General features: G+C 38.0%; 1 protein-coding gene across 1 annotated transcript in view; it reads left to right on the top strand.

Moving 5' to 3' along the window:
- CCDC178 (coiled-coil domain containing 178) overlaps nt 1–22,202 on the top strand; it is a 252,965-nt gene that overhangs the window by 54,512 nt on the left and 176,251 nt on the right. The window contains exons 12-14 of the mRNA XM_054985554.1: nt 1,795–1,857; nt 4,329–4,490; nt 13,873–13,986. Coding sequence (XP_054841529.1) covers nt 1,795–1,857; nt 4,329–4,490; nt 13,873–13,986 — 339 coding nt within the window. The remainder of the gene's footprint in view (nt 1–1,794; nt 1,858–4,328; nt 4,491–13,872; nt 13,987–22,202) is intronic.

Raw genomic sequence — 22,202 nt, 5'->3', positions numbered from 1 at the left:
TCATTTAATTGATTATTTGTGCATATCTTCATTTAACTGATTAATGTTTTATCATAAAAAAGAAACTTGCCCTTTTTGCTAAGAGAAAGAAAGACGTTTCAATTTTATGAAGAAGACTGTGGCATTGAGTTAAACCAACTCATGACAACCCCATCCACAGGGTGTTCCAGGCAAGAAACAAGCAGAAGTAGTTTGCCATTGCCTTCCTCTACGTAGCATCCCCAGTCTTTCTTGGTGATCTCCCATCCAAGTACTGACCATGGCTGGCTCCACTTAGCTCTCGAGCTCTGATGAATCCAGACTAAATTGAGTTATTTGAGCAGTATGAATTTACAGCATGATTGCTGGAACAACTTCTTAGGGAAATTATATCGTGGTGACATAATTCCAATCACATGATACAGAGACAAGAACAGATTTTTGAATGAAGAATTCCGTTAACTTTCTGGATGATCATATAGCGAGGTTGTGTTATGGCACAAGATTTCAAAGCAGAGTCTACACGTACTTTATATTCCTATCTCTACTATTTTCTTTTTTTCTGCTTATATATAAAAATAAAGAAACAGTTCTCTTTCTTAGTACTACTGTTTAATTCTTTGTAGTCTCTGTACATCACATTGATGGGCTTTGTGCCTGGGCAGAGCTATGATTCAGAAACTGCTATAGCATTTAAACACAAAAATCTCTCCCTCAGAAAGCAGCTTCAAACTGCACATGTCCAAAGGGAAGAGTCCCGCCTTTCTACTCAGTTCTCCTTCATCTAGCTCAGTGTCTGCATTGATTAGAAACCTATCCATGAAACTTTTCTCTCAGACAGTCCCAGCCCCAACAAGTCCTTCCTCTATCAGGGGTTTTGACAGGAGAGGTGGTGAGCTACTTTTCTGGGCTGTTTTGGACTCTCAGTCTACTCCTGCTTCTCCCACCTTTGATTTAAAGAAACAGCTTACTAATACTTTTGTTGTTGTCTAGAAATCCACAAAACAGCCACCAAGATTTCAGAAAATATTTTCATGAGAGCTCTGTGAGCATTCAGTTCTTAAAGCTACAGATGTTGTTTCCATCATTCTTGGAGGGTTTAGTCCTCCAATGTATTTTTAAAAATATTTAAAATATTTCTACCAACCTGAGGCTTCTCTTAGTTTTCTAGAGAAATCCCCCCTGCCTGTTTCTGGCTACATTTGTGGATTTTCTTATCCATACTCTGTGACCAGTTCAGAAGCAGATATACAATAGATATTGTCATATATGCCTCCTGCATATCTGCCATGAATGTATGTTGTCTTTGACTCTGGTCTCTGAGGGTATGGGAAGTTCTTTATTGCTGTAATACCAATAGGTTATTGTGCAAATGGTTACTTTCTCTGTCGCGCTCCACTGAGCCAGTGTCCTTGGATACCAGCTGAAACTGGCTCAAGATGTATCCTTCTTGAGAAGCAAAGATAAGTCCGTCTTTCTCACTGTCTAGTCTAAAACAATGTCTCAATCAGTACAAAGAAGTCACGGTAACATCAAGAAATTAAAATATATAACTGTGTTCTTCACAAAGTGAGAACAATTGAAGCCAAAAGGCTAAGAAAAAGGTCTCCAGATTAGTGTGTATCCAGAATCTAACAAATACAGAAATCTTGTACTTTTATCAAAATCAAATCTACAATTGCATTGTCAGAACTTAGACAGTTCAGATGGTAAATTATTTACTGAGTTAAAAATAAATTTATAGAATGAATTTTAAAACAGTTATACTTGTTGCATTTTTGTTCATATCATTGTTTTATTTCTTTTTATTTATAGAACTTGGAAGATAATGTAAAAAAACAAATTCGAGATGAAATAAGTGCTTGGCAACTGACCCAGGTAAGAACAATAGATTTTAATGCAAAATTTAATTTTTATTTTATTTTTTATTTTATCGTATTTGTATTCCACCCTCCCCGCAAGCAGGCTCTAACATGTTTAAACTTTCTCTACATGCATGGACCAGAATTGTTTTGAGACTGCATTCACAAAGTCTCTTTGCTATAACCTGTGGTATCATTCTTTGAATGTCTAATGTATAAAAAAGAGCATTAAAATGTTACATTTTTTATTTATTTAGAAAATGTACATGCTGCCTCTCCAGAGACCTGCTTAAGGTGGCTTAACAGTTAAAGCAGTAAAACAAAACTATTACAATGCAGCCATTAAAAAGAAACTGAAGCTATTAACATAAACCATTTAAGAAACAAGCCAGGACATAAAACAACAGCATAACATACTTGGTGTATTAGCTGAGTGCAAACAGAGCAGAGAAGTTATGCTGTGCTGATTAAAGAGGCAAAAAAGTTTATTTAAGGAAATACATACTTGATAGTGAAGAAGATAGAGATAGGTTCCTTGCTATCTGACTACATCTTGCAGAGAGAGTGAATAAGGCAGGAGAGAGAAGAAGCAGGATATTGCCCTGTTTAGCCCATTAGGAGACAAGACAATTACCCCAGGAAAGAAGAGAGATGCTGCTCTCACTGTCCTAACTAAGTGATCCTTGCTGTTCCCTGCATAGAAGGCACCTCTTCCCTTCTGGCTGCTGCAGTATACCAGACATTGCTATTTCCAACACTGTGCATGTTAGAATACTTTCCTCTTACAGTGTACAAGAAGGGAAGATTGAGTATACAGGATAGTGCTCTAATTACAGATCCCTGTAATGCCCTTTAATGTTCTTCCATACACCTTGTACTATCATTGATCTTTTCCTCAGTCTCAGGTGGTATAGGGTGATGAAGTGGCTCTGGATGCCCTGGGGCAAAGCTACACTCCCTACCGTGGACATCTTTCTGTAAACAAGTGTTGTGCCGCATGAGGGGAATAATTGTGCCCTAAATGTTCATAAAATATAGGAAATTTTTGACATTCTTTTTTCTCATTATTGTAGCTTTTAAAATAAGTTTACTACACCCTTAAAATTGTCTATATGCACATGAACTTTAATAAACATTTCTCTGAAAATCATTAGTATATCTAATTCTCCATGCTGGTTGACAGGTGGGGGAGTAGCAGCTGGAGAGTGGGCAGTCTGGTGGAAGATGGGAGTCTCCCTCCCCTAGCAAGTCTAATGATACAACACTTGTTATATCTAATTCTGAATGTTGGCATATCAACATATTATAGATTAAAAATCCAGGCAGTCAAGTACAGATAGGGGGTATTATTTTTTAAGTCTGGGGAAAGCCCCAAGTTTGCGAAAAGAAAATAATGTATGAAATGTACAAAAAACCCCCCTAAAATAACAAAACTTTAACAAAAGAATACCACTGAGATCTCATAAGCCTACATTGTGAGCTCTCGGTTGCCACTTCATCCAGCATTTATCAGGATTCTAAACCTTGGTTAGTATTAACACAGGAAGTGAGAGACAGACTAAAAAGATAGACAGAAGGAAAACTGATAGGAGGGAAGAAGAGAAAAAGGTGAAAAGTGAAAGCTGAATATGGGCAAAGGGAACAGAAAAAGTGGTGAGCGAGTGAGGGGGGAAGTGTGAATGGCCCTCCTTGAGTCCTTAATAATAACTAGAGATGGACATGAACCGGGGGGGAAACCGAACCATGTGGTTCATGGTTCGTCAAATTTCAAAAAACCACGAACTTTTATGAACCTTCCCCTGGTTTGCGAACCGGTTCATTTGGTTTGTGAAAACATCACATCCAGGTCAGAAAAGTATCACTTCCAGGTCAGCAGAAGGTCACTTCCAGGCCAGCAGAAGTTCATTTCCGGGTCATCAGAAGGTCTGCAGGAAGTCCATCCCCTGTTGCCTAGGAAATTGATTAATTGGCACCAGGCTGTCTGCAGTGACGAACCAAAAAAACGAACCAAACGAATCAGCCTAAAAGTTCATGGCAGTTCGTCAGAAATGGGATCTGATGAACCATGGTTCATGAACCACAAACTGGCCTGGTTCATGCTTAATTTTGGTTTGTATTTCGGTTCTTGCCCATCTCTAATAATAACTTATATACCGCTCTTCTAGACAGATTAGTGCCTTACCCAGAGCAGTGAGGCACTAAGGAGTGGGGGACTCCTTGAGCGTCCCCCACTTTTAATTCTTTAATCTCTGACCTTAGAAAACATGTTTTTGAAAACTCAGATATTTTGTGGTTGCTAAATTAAAACAAAATGAAGTAAAAAAACAAATATTGGGAATGTATTTTAATATATAAAAATGAAACTGCCTTATACTGAGTCAGACCACTGAAGTGGACTATATATATTGTTGGATGCTCTTATTTTGTTCTGTGTTTGAGACATTTGAAAACTGATTTTGAATATGTTTTTATTTATATTATGAGCAGAAAAGAATTAAATCCCTGTATTTAGAACTAGAAAAAAAGAAAAGAGAGAATGAGGAAATTGAAAATAAAGTTCAAAAAGCATTAGAAGAAATTAAGAAATGTGTGGCTGAACAAGCAGAATTATTAACAAAAAATAAAGACAAACAAAACACATATATTTGGGTAAGTTTTGCTGGTTTGCAATAATTGTGTATATTTCACAAATATCTTAATAATTTTTAGTTATTTAATATTTACTGTTGTAGGAACAATTGATTGTGCTAAAATGCTGGTCATTAGTATTTTCTCAGTTTATTTTCTATGTCAGCCTCATGCTTTAAAATGTGTTTGTAAAGGAAATTTTGACAGAGCCTTACAGAACATAAGCACAACCTTCCTTAATGCAGTACTGTATCTGTGGACTACAAATAGTTGCCGCTGAAGAATTATTGTTTGTTGTGTACACTTTTCTTTCATGTTTGCTTAAAGATAGCCATGATCACTCTCTTTCTGAGGTTTCAAGAAGAGAAAATTCTGTTTCCAGAAGATGCTGAGTGAAAAGGACAAAAACCTTGAAAGTATCAAAGCAGCATTTAACGTAACTCAAACCCTGGAAAACAAATAAAAACACAACTTATTTTTTAAGCAACCTACTTATTTAAAATCTCATTTGTATTTTTGGTGTGATCATTATGCCTATTCTTAAGAACATGTGTAATGTGCTTGCAAAAAAAAACCTGAAGCTTTATGCCATTTCCATTTTTTTTCTGTTTCAAAGGTTGGTTTCTAAAACTGACATGATTAAAGATGTAAAAATTGCAGAAATTTTGAAGTAATGAAACCCCTCAATTTTTCCAATTGGGGTAGTAGAATTTTTGGAAAAAATTGAAATATATGCAATACTTTCTTAACAAACCTAAACTTATTTTACTAGATAATAAAGTACTTCATTTATAATATAAATGTATAAAATTGTAATATTTGTTATATTTATGAATTAAAACATAAATGTCTTCATTTTCTACAATCAAAATTATAAATATACCCATTCTAGAGAGAGAAAGCTGCAAATTGCTGTGTACTATTCTATCTTAGCACATGTATCTTAGTTTTTGCCATTTGAGTGATAAGGAAAAATAAAAGTTGAAAAAATAATGCTTTTGAAGTACACAAGAGAATTATTTGGACAAAACATCTCAAAGAGTTGTATTAGCAGCGTATTTGGATATCAGATTAAACTCTGCAGTATTGAAAACTACTCCCACAGAAGCAGCTTGTAGTGGCAGGGGTAGATTGGCCATTTAACTTAAAGTGAATTTTCCTGGTGGATCCATGCCTTTGTGGCTAGACCAAGCAAAACCAAGCTCCAACAACTCTAAGTTTCCCAGGGGCCGCTTGGCTCAGACTCTTCATTGGCAATGGTCCCTCAGGCACCACTCAGCTTAGCTTGTTCCAGGACTGTTTTCACTTCCCAGTCCACTCCTGCGTTCGGGCTTGGTGGTTGGATATTTGAAAAGGAAGAGTGTGATGCAATATTTCAGTGAAGGCTTCATAATATTCTGCTATTAATCAGTCTGTACCTGTAGGTTTGTTAGTTTTTTAAGAGCTGAGTAGGAAACTTGATGTACTCTTGTCAGGTGAGATGAGTGCCTGCCCTTGCTATGTGAAGTCACAATTACTAATAAATTCTGTGTACAGAAGTAGACATAGGCATGAAACGGAAATGGAAACGGAAAAACTATAAGGAAAATTGAGATCTTGAGCCTTAAAAGTAAAAAACTGAGTCAAGATCTCAAGGTTATTTATAGTTCCTCCTATGTGGAATCATGGAGGTGTCTATCAAAATTCACGCTGATAAAGATTTCAAATGGTCTTCTCCAAGCTGAAATTTACCCCCAAACATCCGGATTCATTGAGAAATGGCTCCCATTTCTGGAGCACATTACCAAAGAGGATATCCTACCCCCAAACCCAGTCTATCTGAAACTCTTTTATCGATAAAATTTTGTTATTTTAACAGTATAAGATATCTAAGGTTACTCTTTGTTGTGTCCAGTGTTCAGCTGTGGAGTACATACTGACGTCATTAATAGAATGTTACTACTAATATCTCTCTCATTTGGAGCTTGTGTTAGCTTAAACTTAATATGTTTAACTGGCTCTGATAATATGACCTGATATCTGTAATTCATTTTCAGTTATATTGTAACTCATTCAAAACGTCAATATGATGTGTTGTAAATCTTAAAATCAAAAAATTTGTAGACACACATGACCCGAGGCCATGGCTGCCTGAGAGCTTTCCTGGCAGGGGAGAGGCAACGCAGCATTAATTAGCAACTGGAGAGGTGCTTCAGTTGATAAATCACTCTGGATAAAGAGATATTGAGAGTTTATCCACATGAGCTCCGTTTGACAGTTCTACTGAAAGTTTTACTGCCCAGCTCTGCGCTGGGTGGTGACTGGAAGTCGGGAGCTGTTTGAGGACATGGAAAGATACATCAACTCCCAGCTGCATTGAATCTAAAAGCAAGCACTCTTCAAGTGTTAATCTTCATGCTTCTTAGAACTAATGAGCTCTACAACACAATTATCTACTACGTGTTGAGATAATATCCTGCTGCTTCTGGGTGTTTCCTCTGTTTCTTTTTCTTTCTTTGTGACTGAACAATAATACTGTACTGGCAGGAAGCTTTTAAAGTCTATATGAGAAGGAAAGTTCTTTTAACGAACCAAGAGGAATCCAAAAGTTTTATTTGTCTCTTCAATTTGTGATTTTATATTTGGGGAAAGGTTTTTTTTTTTTTTGCTGGACTGGTTAAAGTCTCCGTATTAGAAGTTTAAGCTGAAGTTATGACCTTGAAAGTCTTTTGAAAATGTAAACAAAGATAAGTAATGCTGAACTCTGAATAAAAATCTCTGGAAACTAGACAAAACATACACAAAGACATCTAATTGTATACAAAAAGGCCTCACAGATTATTTCTAGAGGAACAGAGCCAACCAGTGACTGCCCAGTGGAATAATGTCTCAAGGCACAAGAAAAACATTTGGTTCAATAGAAAGCTCGACACCCATAGATCTCTTGCAGAAACTTGTGGATCAACTACGTGATTAACTAGATTCATTTGAGAAGATAATGGAAGATGATTTCACAAAATTCAAAACAGACCTTACTGAGCAAATTAAAAATATTGAAGGGGCTGTTAAAAAAACCTCTGAGGAGGTAAAGCAGCTGAATAACCAAGTGCAGATTTTGGATATCAAAATAGCAGTACTTGACAAAGAATTTGAGAAACACCAAAACAATTTAGCCTTATTGGAACAAAGGGAGAAGGAATACGTGCTTCAGTTGAGAGGCGTGGAGGAGACATGAGATGAAGATGTTCAATACAGGATAGTAGAGGCCCTGGCGGAATTTATGCAGTGAGACATCACAAGAGTAGAGATGGAATTGGATAAAGTGTATAGAATTTCCACCAGACATGCGATACAAAATAAACTCCTGAAGGATATCATGGTACATTTTGTCAGAAAGTCGATAAAAGATCAAGTTTTACAACAACACTATAAGAAGAAATTGACTATACAGGAGGCGCTCGTTATTGTACTAAAGGACATACCACTCAGATTTTTGAGGGGGAAAAGGAGGAAGAGTTAAAAATGTGCCAGGGAATGTTAAGGTACAGCAAGAAATAAAATGTCTGCAACAACAGCTATCAATGTTAACAGTAAGAGACTTAGAGAAAAAATTGAATTATGTTAAACAAATTTCGAATTAGTCAATAAACTGGGAAGATGGTTGGCTTACAAATTGAGAAAAGAGGAAGAAGAAAATGATTTTAAAATTGCAAGATGGGAATACTATGCTAACAGATAATAGGGCCATCCAAAAGATTCTTTTTAAATATTATTCAAACTTGTACAGAAGACATGATCTCTCTTCAAAGAAAATGGAGGATTATCTCATAAAACAGAATTTACATCAGGTGATGAATGGCCCTATAACGATTCAAGAGGTGGTGGAAGCAATTAAAAGGATCAAAATGGGGAAGACACCAGGCCCAGATGGACTATCTGGCCAGTATTATAAATACTTTGAAGAAGAGATTTTAGTACCCTTGCAAAATACAATGAACTCAATTTTATCGGGAGGCAAAATGCCAGAGATTTGGAAAGATGCTAACATCACATTGATACCTAAAGAAGGCCAAGATCTGACATTAGCAAAGAACTACAGACCTATATCACTGCTGAATAATGATTATAAATTATTTACTTTGATTTAGCAGAAAGTATATTCTTAAAGAATTTATCCACGAGGATCAAAGTGGTTTCTTACCCAAAAGACAGTTGAAAGACAATGTTAGAACTGTGTTAGATATAGTGGAATACTTGGATAAACATTGTGAAAAACAAGCGGCTCTAATTTTATTGGATGCAGAAAAGGCCTTTTGAACTGGGTTTTTTTGTTTGAAGTCTTTGAAAAGATGAATTTTGGGGAGAACTTTATAAAATGGGTGAAATCGATTTATACACAGAATGCCAAAATCATAGTTAATGGAGAACTAACTAAACCATGTGAGATACAGAAAGGAACACGTCAAGGATGTCCGTTGTCACTAGTTTTTTTTAATTTTAATGTTAGAGGTTCTGAATAGAGACATTAGACAAGAGGAAAGGATCAAGGGGGTTAAAATTAAAAAAAGAGTCATATTACTTAAGAGCCTTCGCAGATGATTTAGTTTTTACTTTGGATGACCCATTGGATGGAATTGAAATATTGATGGATTTGTTGGTACTCTGGTAGACTTTAAAATAAATGAACAGGAAACAAAAATGTTGACAAAAACATGGACGTTAAAGGTCAGAAAGAATTGATGAAAATAACAGGTTTTAAGGTTGAAAAGAAGGTAAAATATTTAGGTATCACGCTGATGAGGATGAACTGTATGCTATTTCAAAATAATTATGTTAAGACATGGAACGAAATCAAAAAAGATATGTTAAGATGGGAAAGAGTACAGTTGTCCTTGTTGGGGAGAATATCAGTTATTAAGATGAATGTTTTACGTAGAATGTTATTCCTTTTTCAGACAATACCTTTTTTAACTTCAGATGTACCATTTAAGCAGTGGCAAAAGGATATTTCAAAATTCATATGACGAGGAAAAAAAACAAGGGTTAAATATAAAATTCTACAGGATGTGAAGGAGAGAGGTGGACTTGGTTTACCAGATTTGAAAGTGTACTGTGCATCCTCCTGTCTAGTGATGATGAAGGAATGGATGCTTTTGAGAAATGAGAGACTCCTGACACTGGAAAGTCACGACCTGAGATTTGGATGGCATGCCTATTATGACAAAAGTACAGGTCAATGCAGATTTTAAAAATCATTATATCAGGAGAGCCATTTTGAGAATTTGGAACAAATATAAACTGAGACTAACACAGAAGACACCACTTTGGATTTCAATACAAGAAGCCTTTTATAGTTGACTTATGGAGAATTACTAGAATTCTCACAAGAAGATTGCAAATTGAAGACAAGGGAGGATTTAATAGCTAAAGGTTATAAATGTCAATGGTTTTCCTATGCTCAACTTTTAGAAAGATTCAAATTACATAAAAAATTATGGGGCTTTGAACATGACAAGACTGAATTTGAAAAAGAGATGTGTTTAAATGATGAAAATGTTATTTCTAAAATGTTACTGAAATTTGAAACAGAAGAATGATCTGTGAAAGACAGTATGGTAAAATGGGCTAAAAATTTTGAGTGTAATATAATGATGGATCAGTGGGAAAATATGTGGATAAAGGGGCTTAAATTTACGTTGCGTGTTAGACTTGAAGAAAATTTTTATAAAATCATGTATCGCTGATATATGTACCCTGACAAATTAGCTAAAATGAGTAAAGGTATGTCGAATAAATGTTGGAAATGTAAGAAACAAGAAGGAACATTCTATTATATGTGGTGGACTTGCCGTAAGGCCAGAAAATTTTGGATTTAAATCCATATGATAATACAAAAAATGTTAAAGACTACTGTACAGTTTAAGCCAGAATCCTTTTTGTTGGGATTAATGGATGAACAGTTGGAAAATCAGCATGGGGTTTTATTTTTGTATATGACTACAGCAGCTAGGCTTTTATATGCACAAAAATGGAAAAGTACAGAATTGCCTTCAATTGAAGATTAGATTATGAAAATGACGGAGCTAGCGGAGATGGCTAAATTTACAGCTTTGCTCAGAGATAAAACATTGTCTACTTATTTGGCTAACTGGAATCCCCTTATTGACTTTCTGTGTGAAATAAGGAAAAATGATTTGATGATTTGTGGCTTTGATTTTTAAGAAGATAAATCTGGGAAAAAACAAATAGAAGGGAGACAGTAGTGGAAAAGAAAATTTTGGAGAGATTAAATTTTAAGTACAATATTTGTTTTAAAAAAGTGTTGTAGAGAAGAATGGAAATGAAATATGTATTATTGTTTTATTTCTAAGTTCTGTTTTTTCTTCTTCTTGTAAGCTTTTTACTTTCCCTTATTTTGCTTTCTGCCCTTTTTATTGGGCTTTTAATTCTATGAATAGAATAAATTTTTTTAAAAAAATTGTAAAAAAAATGTAATGCTGATCAGGATTCGATCCAGTGAGCCATCGTCTGGAGGGTGGGTGCCATGAGACTCTAGGGAGGAGAGGTGGGGGAAATGAATAGAGATTAGTGGTGGTGCCAGCATTTGCTTGCCCACTTCACTTCCTTCATTAATTTTGACCATCTCCACTTTCACTTCTTGTTACAGCCCTGAACATCATGAGCCTGTTGCAGTCATGAATGTCAACCAACAAAACAAAACATGGCACAGAGTTTCCCATCAGGTCTTCTCCCTTTGCCCATTTGTGCTTGCTTAACTTTTCTTACCCAACTGGCTTCTTGTAGGAGGGAGGAGCTCCCCCTCCCACTTCTGTTCTCCAGGCTATTTTTACTTATGAAAGGAAGAACAGTTCCACCAAGAGAGAGAATTCATTCTTACTGCCCTATCCTGTACAAGGGTACTCAAAAGTAAATCTATCCAAACTCAGTGGGTCTTACTTTCAATGAATCATGCATATGGTGGCCACCCTTCAGCTTGATCTTTTGTATGTTTAGGATTTCTACATGGCTTACTCAAAAATAAATGTGAATAGAATTCCATCCTTATAGCTCAAACCTTTGCTTATTTAAATAGAAATTGGTGCGCATAGAATAGGATCCAAATCCTGTGCATGTTTGCCCAGAATTTAGTGAGTCCCTCTGTGTTCAGTGGCACTTACTCTCAAGTGTACATAGGATTGCATAATTAAGAACACAATGGAGGAAAAGACAGCAGATGCTGCGGAGAACCTGATGGGAGCCAAGGGGGCAGAATATAGTAGGGGAAGTAGTAAAAGCTTAGCACACAAGAATATTTAGTTCAGTTTTCACTTATGTTTACGGGAAACATGGGCATGGATGGTGTAAGATTCCCATACTGGATGGTTAAAATCTTCAGTTTCATTAGTTGAAGAGTTGGATGTACCAATCCTAGTTTAATAAACTTTTAAAGCCAGGAGATAGACCCCCCCCCCCGCCAAAGTAAAATTTCTTTTAGGTGGTTCTAGCTGGAATAACCTGACCATAGAATAACTTTCCTGCTTGATTGTTCAAGGACATCATGAGGCTGTTTACATATTGAATAAAGGGCTTTGTGGAAACCATGCAGGTGTTCAAGATCCTGCAAGTTATAAGACTTTCAGCTAAGCAGAGTGGAAAAGGGGTTTTTTTTGGTCTATGGAAACTTGTATTTTTCTTATTTTTATGCTTTTAATGCTTGCTGTGTAAGGGGTTTAAAAGAGTTCTCCCATAGCCTATTGAAACAGTTTGGGGCAGTGGCAGTCTACCAAGGTTTTCATAAATTTTTATCATTGTGGTCACAGACTAGAGGTACAGAGTAAAAAGTTACAGAAACCATGCATGCCACCTATTTCTTCACAACTTGAATACTTTTGTTCATCTGAGTGACTATGTGAACATGGAAAGAGACTAATATAAAGCTGCAGTAGTGGTGTGCACTTGAGTCAAGGTCTCATTAACAAATTTACATTTGAAATAGTTTGTTGAACTAAATCATTTTTCAGAAATGAATATGGTAAACGTATGAATAGTTTAATATCTAATTTAATGTGAAGATAAAGTTTTAAAACAATATATTTTAAAATTAAGACAATTAATTTGTTGATTATTTGCTGTTGAAACAGCTTCTGTAAAATACAAAAACCACACAGCTAATAGTATTTTCAAAATAACATGATAATGGCTGTGATTAATGCAGTTAGCCCTTCCTCCTTAAAATGTAGTAGAAACTCTGTGACAAAGATTACATAATTAGTCTTCCAGAGACTTGTGAGGGGTAGGGCAATTACTATATATCTTTGTCCTTCGCTGGATATATATATATATTGAATCAAAAACTTGGAAATGAAGTTCATAGAAACATCCTTATAGATAGATATTTAGTCTATATTTTTCTTGTTCATGAAAGCTATTCAGTGCACACATTTTAATTATATATGATATTCACTAGCTAGTAGAGTGGAAGAAATGTTGCATTTTCCAAAAAGATGTTTTACTGACAAACCAGTAGAACATTTATATGACAAAAACTTTGTTACCAAAAGTGAGTTAAGGGACATTGTGGTGGAACATTGTTTTTCACAGCCTAAATTAACTTCCATTTGCTTTCTGGATGATATCATATATATTCAAACTACAGACTAGTGGTAGAAGTTTTATGTAAACCTCTTGAACAGAGAGACGATGCAAGAAAATTGTAATTGGATCCAGAAAGTACCAAAACCTTGGCACTTCTACTGAGAGGTTCTCATGGATCCATCTTTCCCCCCATACTTTTAGAAGAGTATTTTCAGTGGAGGCACCTTATCTGTGGAATGCCCCTCTGGTTGAGGCTCACTTACCCTACTTTTTTTAGGGGTCAGATCTTCTTACCCAGGTTTTGAATTAAAAAAGTAGATCTTTTAAATACTTTTACTCTGTTTTTACCCTGAAAACTGTAAAACTCATGTAAAGCTGCTTGTTGTTTTATGTTTTTATATTTTTATGTTATAGTTGGGTTTTTAATGCTGGTTTTTAATTAAGAACTTCTATGGTGTTTTATGTTTTTATAGAATTTTATTTTGTAAAGTCACCTTGGGCAGGTTTCCTGGAAAGGTGGCATAGAAATTACCAAACAAACAAACAAACAAACACACAAACACACAAACAAAAATCTGAATTTTGGATTATTCAAGCAATGCTTATGCACGTAATTCTGAGAATGTAGTCTATTGTTTATAATTATGGATCAGAGCAAGTGTTTTCTCTACTTAAAGTAGTGTATTGCATAATATTTGGCTATATGGAATTAATAAAAATAATATATATTGTATGATTAATAACAATTAAAGAAATGCACTTTTCATTTAATACATTTTACACAGAAGCTGGATTTTATTATCACATCTTTTTAAATTATATTTTTCAGAAAATTTCTGAATTTAACCGAAAGCTTCAAGAACTTGAGCAACAGAAGAAAAAAAGAAGAAAAGAGTATGAAGACAAGAAGAATTTTTTCCAAAGTCAATTAACTGATATGCAGGTGGATATGCTAATATCAGCAGTACACATTTCTTTTCAACTGCCTGTATAGTGCTGTATGTAGTGTTTTTGTTCGTTCCTTGAACTAAACTATCAGACCCATAGCCTTGGGACAGGGTAAAGTACAAAGTAGAATTGATATTGAGGTCATTGAAAAGCCCTCTGCCTCTTCATTTGGCACAGTCGCTCATCTTGCTCTGGGCGTTTTAGAAAAGGAAGGGAGAAAATCAATAAAAGGAGAAAAAGACAGACCATAATAGAAATAGCTTGCAGATTACAGCTTTGTACAGCAGATGGCGTCTTTTTGTAAATTATGGTATAGTAGTTAACCAAGTTGCCTATGCTATCAACCGAATTTTTGTTGGCTTTTATTACTAAACATCACATTTTAAAAAAACACACTTATAAGCTTTTGTATAAAAGTGTATATTTTGCAATAATGTTACCTTTCATTGAGATTAGTAGGCAGTGCTATTGAAAAATTATGAAGAATGATTCACATAAACGCACAGATAAGCAGAGAGAGCTTTTCATTTAACCAAAACATTTTAATGATATATCCACAATGCTCACATTAATGTTTCTTGGTTAATTCTATTTAAAGGCCTGTTAGGTATGGGCAACATCATACTTATTCTAGATTTCTCCCAGATAATATCAGTTACAGTATCTCAGCCCCATATTCAGTATATACAGGAAAAGAGTCAAAGAACCTGTGCATAACTTATTCCATGAGACTTTTAAAATAGATGATGCTTTTTGGACAGGACAGAATGAATATCATTTCTGTACAATTTCTGATATAGGATTTGGAGAACCTGTTCAAAGTCAAAGACTAGATATTAGACTATGTTAACAGTGTAATTTCCACACCCTTGTATCTAGGTCAGCTGCCTTAGAACTGTTTAGCTTAATTTATATTATCCTAACAACCTGTGAGGTACAGTTGATAGATTGTTCAATTTGCCCTGGAGACATCTGCATTCAAATTATTTCTCAGCAATAAAGGTAACTGGGCAAGTCACTATCTTGTAACCTGACCTATCTCACAAGATTGTTGTGACAATGAGGAAAGCTCCAGGTCCATTGTGTTGGGCTTCATGGGCAACAGGCAGGATACAATAGAATAACCAGGTAGGAACAAAGCAGCATAATTACTGTCCTCATCTAATCTTAACTAGAGCTTTTTTTGAGCCAGAATGCCCTAGAATGGCGTTCTGGCACCTCTTTAAAATACTCACATGACTGGTGTCACGTGGGTATTTTTAAAATGGCCGGTTCTGGCCGTTTTGGGCCCATTTGGGCCTGGATCAGGCTCAAAACGGCCCGGATTGGGCTGCGGCTGGGTGGAGAATTGTTCCCTCCCCGGCAGCGGCCTGTTCCAGGCCTTTTTGGGCCCAATCTGGGCCTTTTCGGGCCTCTTATGGCAATTTTGGGCCCACTTAGGGCCCCAAACAGCCCAGATTGTGGTCGAAACAGCTAGGATTGGGCCACTGCCGGGCAAGGAGGGTTCCCCTGTCTGGCAGCAGCCCATTCCAGGCTGACTCAGGCCCAATCTGAGACATTTTGGGCCCATTTTGGCCAGATCCTGGCTGGAACAGCCAGGATTGGGCTGCTGCCAGGTGAGGGAGGGTTCCCCCATCTGGCAGTGGTCCATTTCAGGCTGACTCAGGCCCAATCTGGGCTGTTTCAGGCCCGTTTTGGCCATATTGGTCCCATTTCACGCCCAAAACGGCCATGATCAAGCCTGAAATGGCCAGGTTTGGGCCTCTGCTGAGCAGAGCAACACTTCCCCATCCAACAGCAGCCCAATCCTTGCCATTTTGGGTCCCTTTTGGCCATTTTGGGCCCAATTTGGGCCTGAAGCAGCCAGGATCAGGCCTCTGCCACCACCTAGCAGCAGCCCAACTCTGGCCATTTTGGTGCCCTTTTGGGCCCAAGTTGGGCCCGAAATGGCCAGGATTGGGCCTGAAATGGCCAGGTTTGGGCCTCTGCTGGGCGGGGGAACACTCTGCCTGGCAGCAGCCTGATCCTGGCTGTTTTGAGTCCATTTTGGCCTAATTTGGGCCCTAAATGGCCAGGATCGAGCCAGTGCCTAGCAGAGGAGTGCTCTCCTGTATGGCAGCAGCCCATTCCAGGCCGATCCTGGCTATTTCAGGCCCATTTTGGCCCAATTTGTGCCTGAAATGGCCCAGATCTGTCCGCTGCTGGGCAGGGAAATGCTCCCCCAAATTTAGCCTTATCTGGGCCGAATTGGGCCCCCTATGGAGCACGGGAGCACTCCCGGGATGGCCATGGCCTGCGTGATGACATCACTTCCTGGAAGTGATGTCATTGTGCAGACCCAGGAGCATGCGTGCACTGTGCACATGCACATGTAGTGAGAGGTACGGTACCTCTTCCCAGGAGTTGCCCTGGTGAGAGTTCCCCCATCTCTTTCCCCAGAAAAAAGCCCTGCTCATAACATAACATCAAAGACAATTGGCTAGCCAGTTCTGAATCCTTGGCTACATCATCTGTTCCACGCTGCATGAATTAGGCACTAGATTTCTTTTATAAATAGATCCTTTAAGAGTCCCAAGGCTTAGAGACTGAGCTTGTGTTATCAGGTTCACAAATAATTCAAAATCCCAAATGCTAATCTAATTATTTTATTATGTTATTTATGAAATATTCCCAAAGTTTCCAAGAGGGATATGGGTTGGTTTGGCAATGAATGCAGGCAAGCAAAGAGGGAAGTGCAGATTGCCCACCAATATTTTCAGTGGGTTAATTCTACTATTTCTTTGCATAGATTATAGTTAGTGAAAAGGATTGATAAGCCCTTGTTTTCTTTCAAGAAAAGGCTGCACTCTAGGGAACTACAAGTGACAGCTTCCCTGGGTTTTAAACCCATGGCTACTGACACCATTTTTAATTGATTTATAGGGTTTTTTAAACAAACTGTGAGCCCCCCCCCCCCCTCTGGAACAGGCACACAGCAGGGCAGCCTTGGTTGTGCAGGTTTGCTGACTGACCAGCTACCTGAGGAGGATACAGAGGGGCCAGGGAGAGGGTGGGCAGGGCAGGCATTCTGGGCTTCAGTGAGTACAAGGAACTGGAGGTGTCTAGTCCGCCTTCCAGTTTGGGAAATACTCTGGCTCAATTGCTGTTAGTGTTGTGCTTTCCTGTGGAAATCTGTGCTTCCTTTTGGCACTTTCACAATCCATGCCCCCACCCCACCCTTTTCAGGATAGATACATGCTCATGAATCACTCTGAATTATTCATGAGGAATATAAAATCTGTTCATTTTTTTTACACAGTGAAGATTGCCAAGTGACACCTTGTGCTGGGATCTTACAAGTGTCATTCTCTTCTGTCATGAAAGGGTTAATCTGTTTGTGTTTAGCTAAGCATAATTAGTTTAGTTGAGGCCAGTTAGGTATCAAGTAACTGTTCCCGCCAGGGCAAAGGGGAGTTGCATGCCTAATAAACAAATCTAGGATTGATTATTGGCTGACCGGATTTATTGGGGGAAATTAACATTCTTTCCTTTGTCCAGGCCGCCATTACTCTCTAGCCAGTTGCACCGTTATCTCCAGCATGTTAGGACGTAGAAGCTAGTTAGCTCTTCTTTATTTTATCGCCAGTGTAACCTTTATTATTTTATCCTTTATGTAGTAAACATTATTTTAGAAGCTGAACATGCATGTTTTGTTGAGTTTGCATACAAGGTTCTCTTCTCCTTTCCTTTTGAATCCATCTGGCTGAGTCATATAGATTTCCTCCGTTAAGTCTCCATTGAGAAATGCTGTTTTGATGTCCAGATGTTCAGCATACATCCCTCTTGATGCTGCTATGTTTAGCAGGGTCCTGATTGATGTGTACTTCACAACAGGTGCAAAGGTTTCAGTGAAGTCAGTCCCTGGTTGTTGTATAAATCCTTTGGCCACTAGGCGCGCTTTGTATTTATCAATGTTTCCATCAGCGTTGTATTTCACCTTGAACACCCATTTGCATCCAATGGCCTTCCTTTCAGGTGGCAACTCAGTGAGTGTCCATGTGTGATTGCTTTGTAAGGATTCAGATTCCTCATGTGCTGCTTCCATCCATTTGTTTCTTTCATGAATAGGCATTTCTGTCATCTCCTTCCAGGTAGAGGGCTCACACACAGGTTGCACACTTGCACCGGATTCAAGTCTTTGTGGTGGCACTCCTTTGTTGATTATTTGTGAACTTCTCACAGTGGTCTCAGTCTCCTCTGGCCTGGCCTCTCCTGCTTCCCCTTCTGATTCCAGGGTTCCTGCCTCCCCTTCTGATAGTGGAGCCTCTTTTTGGTGCTGCTCCTGTGGGTTGGCATCTCGGGCAGGTAGCCTTGTGACCAGATCAGTAAAAGAGACCTCTTCAGCTTCCAGGCTGGCTTCTACTGTGGAGTCCTTCTTAGGAGCTTGAAAAATGCCACTTTCATCAAAGGAAATCACATTGGTTATTTTAACTGAGAATGTGTTAGGATCCATAATTTTAAGTCCCTTTCCACTGGGTGCATACCCAACAAGAATTCCCAGTTCTGCCTTGGGATCAAGTTTCCCTCTTGTGAGCTTGAGGTAACATGGTTCAAGTGGTATGCTCACCCCTTTTGCATTTTCCAGCTCTAGAAATTCTGCAAGATCTTTGATTTTGTGCTTCTGGTTTAGGAGGAAACTCACACTTTCTGTTCTCTCAATTTGGATCCCAAGATAATGTTTTAATTCTCCGAGCTGTTTTACTTTCACACTCTTGTTTAGCTTCTCAGCAATTTCATTTGCATGTTTTCTGTTCTTACAGCATAGGATAAAATCATCTACAAACACAAGAATCAAAAGAGTCCAGTAGCACCTTTAAGACTAACCAACTTTATTGTAGCATAAGCTCTTCTTTATTCTTTATTTAACCTTCTTTATTCTTCTTTATTTAACCTTATGTAACCTTTATTATTTTATCCTTTATGTAGTAAACATTATTTTAGAAGCTGAACACGCATGTCTCTGTGATTCTTTATCTGCTGTGCAATACTCTACTCTGCTAAAACATTATCATAATCATAATCATAACCCAACACCTTGCCAAGTCTCTTGCGCCTTGAACACGTTTGGTGGGCGTAGTTAACAATAGGGAGATAGTGACAGGGCTTGCCAGCCAGATCATCCATTTTCCTCCTGCGAAAGGAGGAGAGAACAGGAGGAAAACAAGCCCATACAACTTGGGCTGCCCTGCTGCATGCCTGCTTTGGAGGAGGGCCTCATGGTTCTGTGTTAAAAAACTACAAATCAATTTTAAACGGCGTCTGCACAAAGTAAAACCTAGAGAAGCCAGCACTTGCAGTTTCCCTTATAGTGACAAGGGGCAGCAGCTTATAACCATTATCTGGCAATAATGACTCTAGGACTTTCTGGACTACAGTTTCTGATTCCTTTGCTCCTGTTCGGGACTTTTGAATTTTTGACCACTGTACTTTTTGAATTCTGGCTGTAGTTTGGGAGAATTTTTTTGGCACTATTTAATGCTGCCAGGTCTAGCAGGACTCTTCTCTTTCCCCTGTTTCTCCTGCCAGTTCCTTGTCAACTTGACCTCTGGTATGCAAGCAGGAGGAAAGAGATTTAATACAGTGGCCAGCAATGATCCTGGGCCAGACTTTTTGCCTGCAGATCTTTTAAAGACCATTCCAGATTGGCGGGTGCCACTTTAGCAGCTTGGTTTACCATAATAATGTTTGATAATGTTTAATGAAATGTTTTAAATGTTTTTAATGTTGTTACCCGCCCTGAGCCTGCTTGCGGGGAGGGCAGAATATAAATATGATAAAATAAATAAATAATAAATCTGGTATCATTCCAGTTTCTTGGCTCCAGGTTGTTATTGTACTGGTTTATAAGAAGCCTAACCCTACCTGGTAGGTGAGATCCATCTAACTGTTTTCCTAGTAGTGTGTTCTCTTCTGTTGGGAACCTCTGTGCCTCTTATTTGTACCATAAGTTGGTCTCAAGGCTGGAGATGGAGGGAATTTGGGGGAGGGAGCAGGCTAGCCCTGAAGAGGGCTTTCCACTTTGGATTGCTGTTTAATTCATTCCTATCTGGCAGAGAATTAGCCCCCCTGAAGGGTGTGCTTTGTGTAGCCTTTATGAATTTAAAGGCTGTATTTGATTCTTTAGCCAGAGAGTGCCTGGGAACTAAACTGTATGCATCTTCCATTGATTGCAGACTTTTATATCTAATACAATAACTGTATAACAATCCTACTTCTCATGTTCATTGTGGCCTCAAGGGGCAATTGACAAAACATTCCTTTGTCTAAGGAAGTGAAGCAGGGCTGCCTGTTCCCCCTCACCCTTCAATCTCTCTATTAATGACCTCTCTGGGCACTATCAGTGGCAAATTCTTATGTCCCTGTTCTAGCTAACTGTCATATTTGTGGTATAACTTTGTACAGCTGATCTCTTATCTAGATGTCCAATGGGTATGAGTATGTGTCTGAAGGTGTTTCAGAATTATTGTATTGGTGAGGGTTTGGTAATTAATTACATGATTAAGCAGTTGTCTTGGAATAGAGCAGGTACACCTGTTTTGCTATCTAAGCATTCTTTATGAAACTTTTGTCCCATGGAAGGCTCATAAATAGTGCACCCTCCTCTCTACAATCAGTCTAATTCGTCATTTCTCTTTTTCTTCTGGGGGCCAGTACTGTAGCAATTCAGGTCTTTAGGGCTAAAGTGTTGTCACAGTTTTTATATGACACAGCCGTTTGGATTGTCAGAGTTGATAGCTCTATATTTCCAAATGGTCACAATTTGTAGCGTTTAAAATTAAATCCCTGGGTATTGATTTGGATTTTTGGGCCAACTCCAGAGAAGCGGCTCTTTTTTGGGCAGTTCAAAAGAGAATCTGGGACATTAAAGCCCAAGTAATCAGTGCTGGCTGCCTTGGCGTTTGCTCTCCACGTTATTTCGGCCTGATCTTTAAATATGACTCTATGGCCCAGTATTTCTCAAATCTGTTACTTCTCAATGTACAGCTTTTATGTTAGCCAGGCTTAATCTCTTTCCCTCAGCTGTCCTAATTGGTAGATATAAAGGCATCCCTTAGAACGAAAAAATTTGCTCTTGTTCTTACAATGAACCTGATTTGGTCCAGCATATTCTTCTTCATTGTCCTCATTATTCTTCTATATGCCATCACTTGGTCAGTCCTTTCCTGATTGCTTCAAAATCCATGATTGATAATGAAATGTTTCTTTTGCTATCTGATAAGTCCCCTGAAATTACTGCCTCTGTTGCTGAATTTCTTTTATATGTATGCAAGGCTAGGGCAGGAGCTTTTAAAATTTAGATTTTACTGTATATCTTTTTCATATTGTATTGTCTATATTACTGTGGTTCTTGGCCGGTTTCGATTTTTTTAATTACCCTTGGGTATTAATCTTGTACTTATCGTTTCTCGTTTTTTCTTCTTTTATATGCCAATAAAAGGTTATGATGATGATAGCTCTATAGATTGACCCTTTGAAGCTGTCCTTCAGAAAATTAATGTTCCTCATTGCATAGCCTCTGTAGTCCTCCAATGGAAATGCCAGTCTTGGAAGATGGCTTTCCACCTGTACCTGAATATTGTTTTATAGAGAAGATTCTGGTTTCCTGTCTTTTTAATGTTCTGATTGCTATTATTCACAATGGAGACTCAATCTCAAAACTAAACTCCATATTTTGGACCTGCATTTCTATTATCCAATGGCCCTTAGGCAACAAGGCAATCTCATTGTAGAGCAGTAAAGGCCTTAGATCGTCAGTCAGCCCTTGCTGGGGCTCATAGAGTGTGCTAAAGTCAGCATTACTTTTTTGGTATTTTGCCTCCTTTTACACTTCTATCAATTGAATATCAGAGGGCTTTTCTTTTGGTCAGGGTAAATACTTTTCACTCTGCTATTTTGCTGAGTGGATTCCAAGGAGTAGCTTTTTCAGATAGACTGCCCTTGTGGTTCTGCTGCAATTGAAGCATTGGCTCATATCTTCTTTGACTGCATGCTGATTGTCCCTTTGAGAGATCTCTGGATTCAGCCAGTGATTGCTTCTGATGTTTCTTCCATTTCCCTAGCTTTTTTACTAGCTGATACTGATTTTTGTCAAATCATGACAAGATATCAACTATTCCCATGTTGGAAATGTCAGAACACAGATGCAATATTTTATCACATGTGGTGGATATG

This window comes from Eublepharis macularius, chromosome 7 (genome assembly GCF_028583425.1).
Source record: "Eublepharis macularius isolate TG4126 chromosome 7, MPM_Emac_v1.0, whole genome shotgun sequence".
In the NCBI taxonomy this organism is placed as follows: domain Eukaryota; kingdom Metazoa; phylum Chordata; class Lepidosauria; order Squamata; family Eublepharidae; genus Eublepharis; species Eublepharis macularius.
Note: the sequence above shows the minus strand (reverse complement) of the source record. Positions and strands in the feature narration are given on the sequence as shown.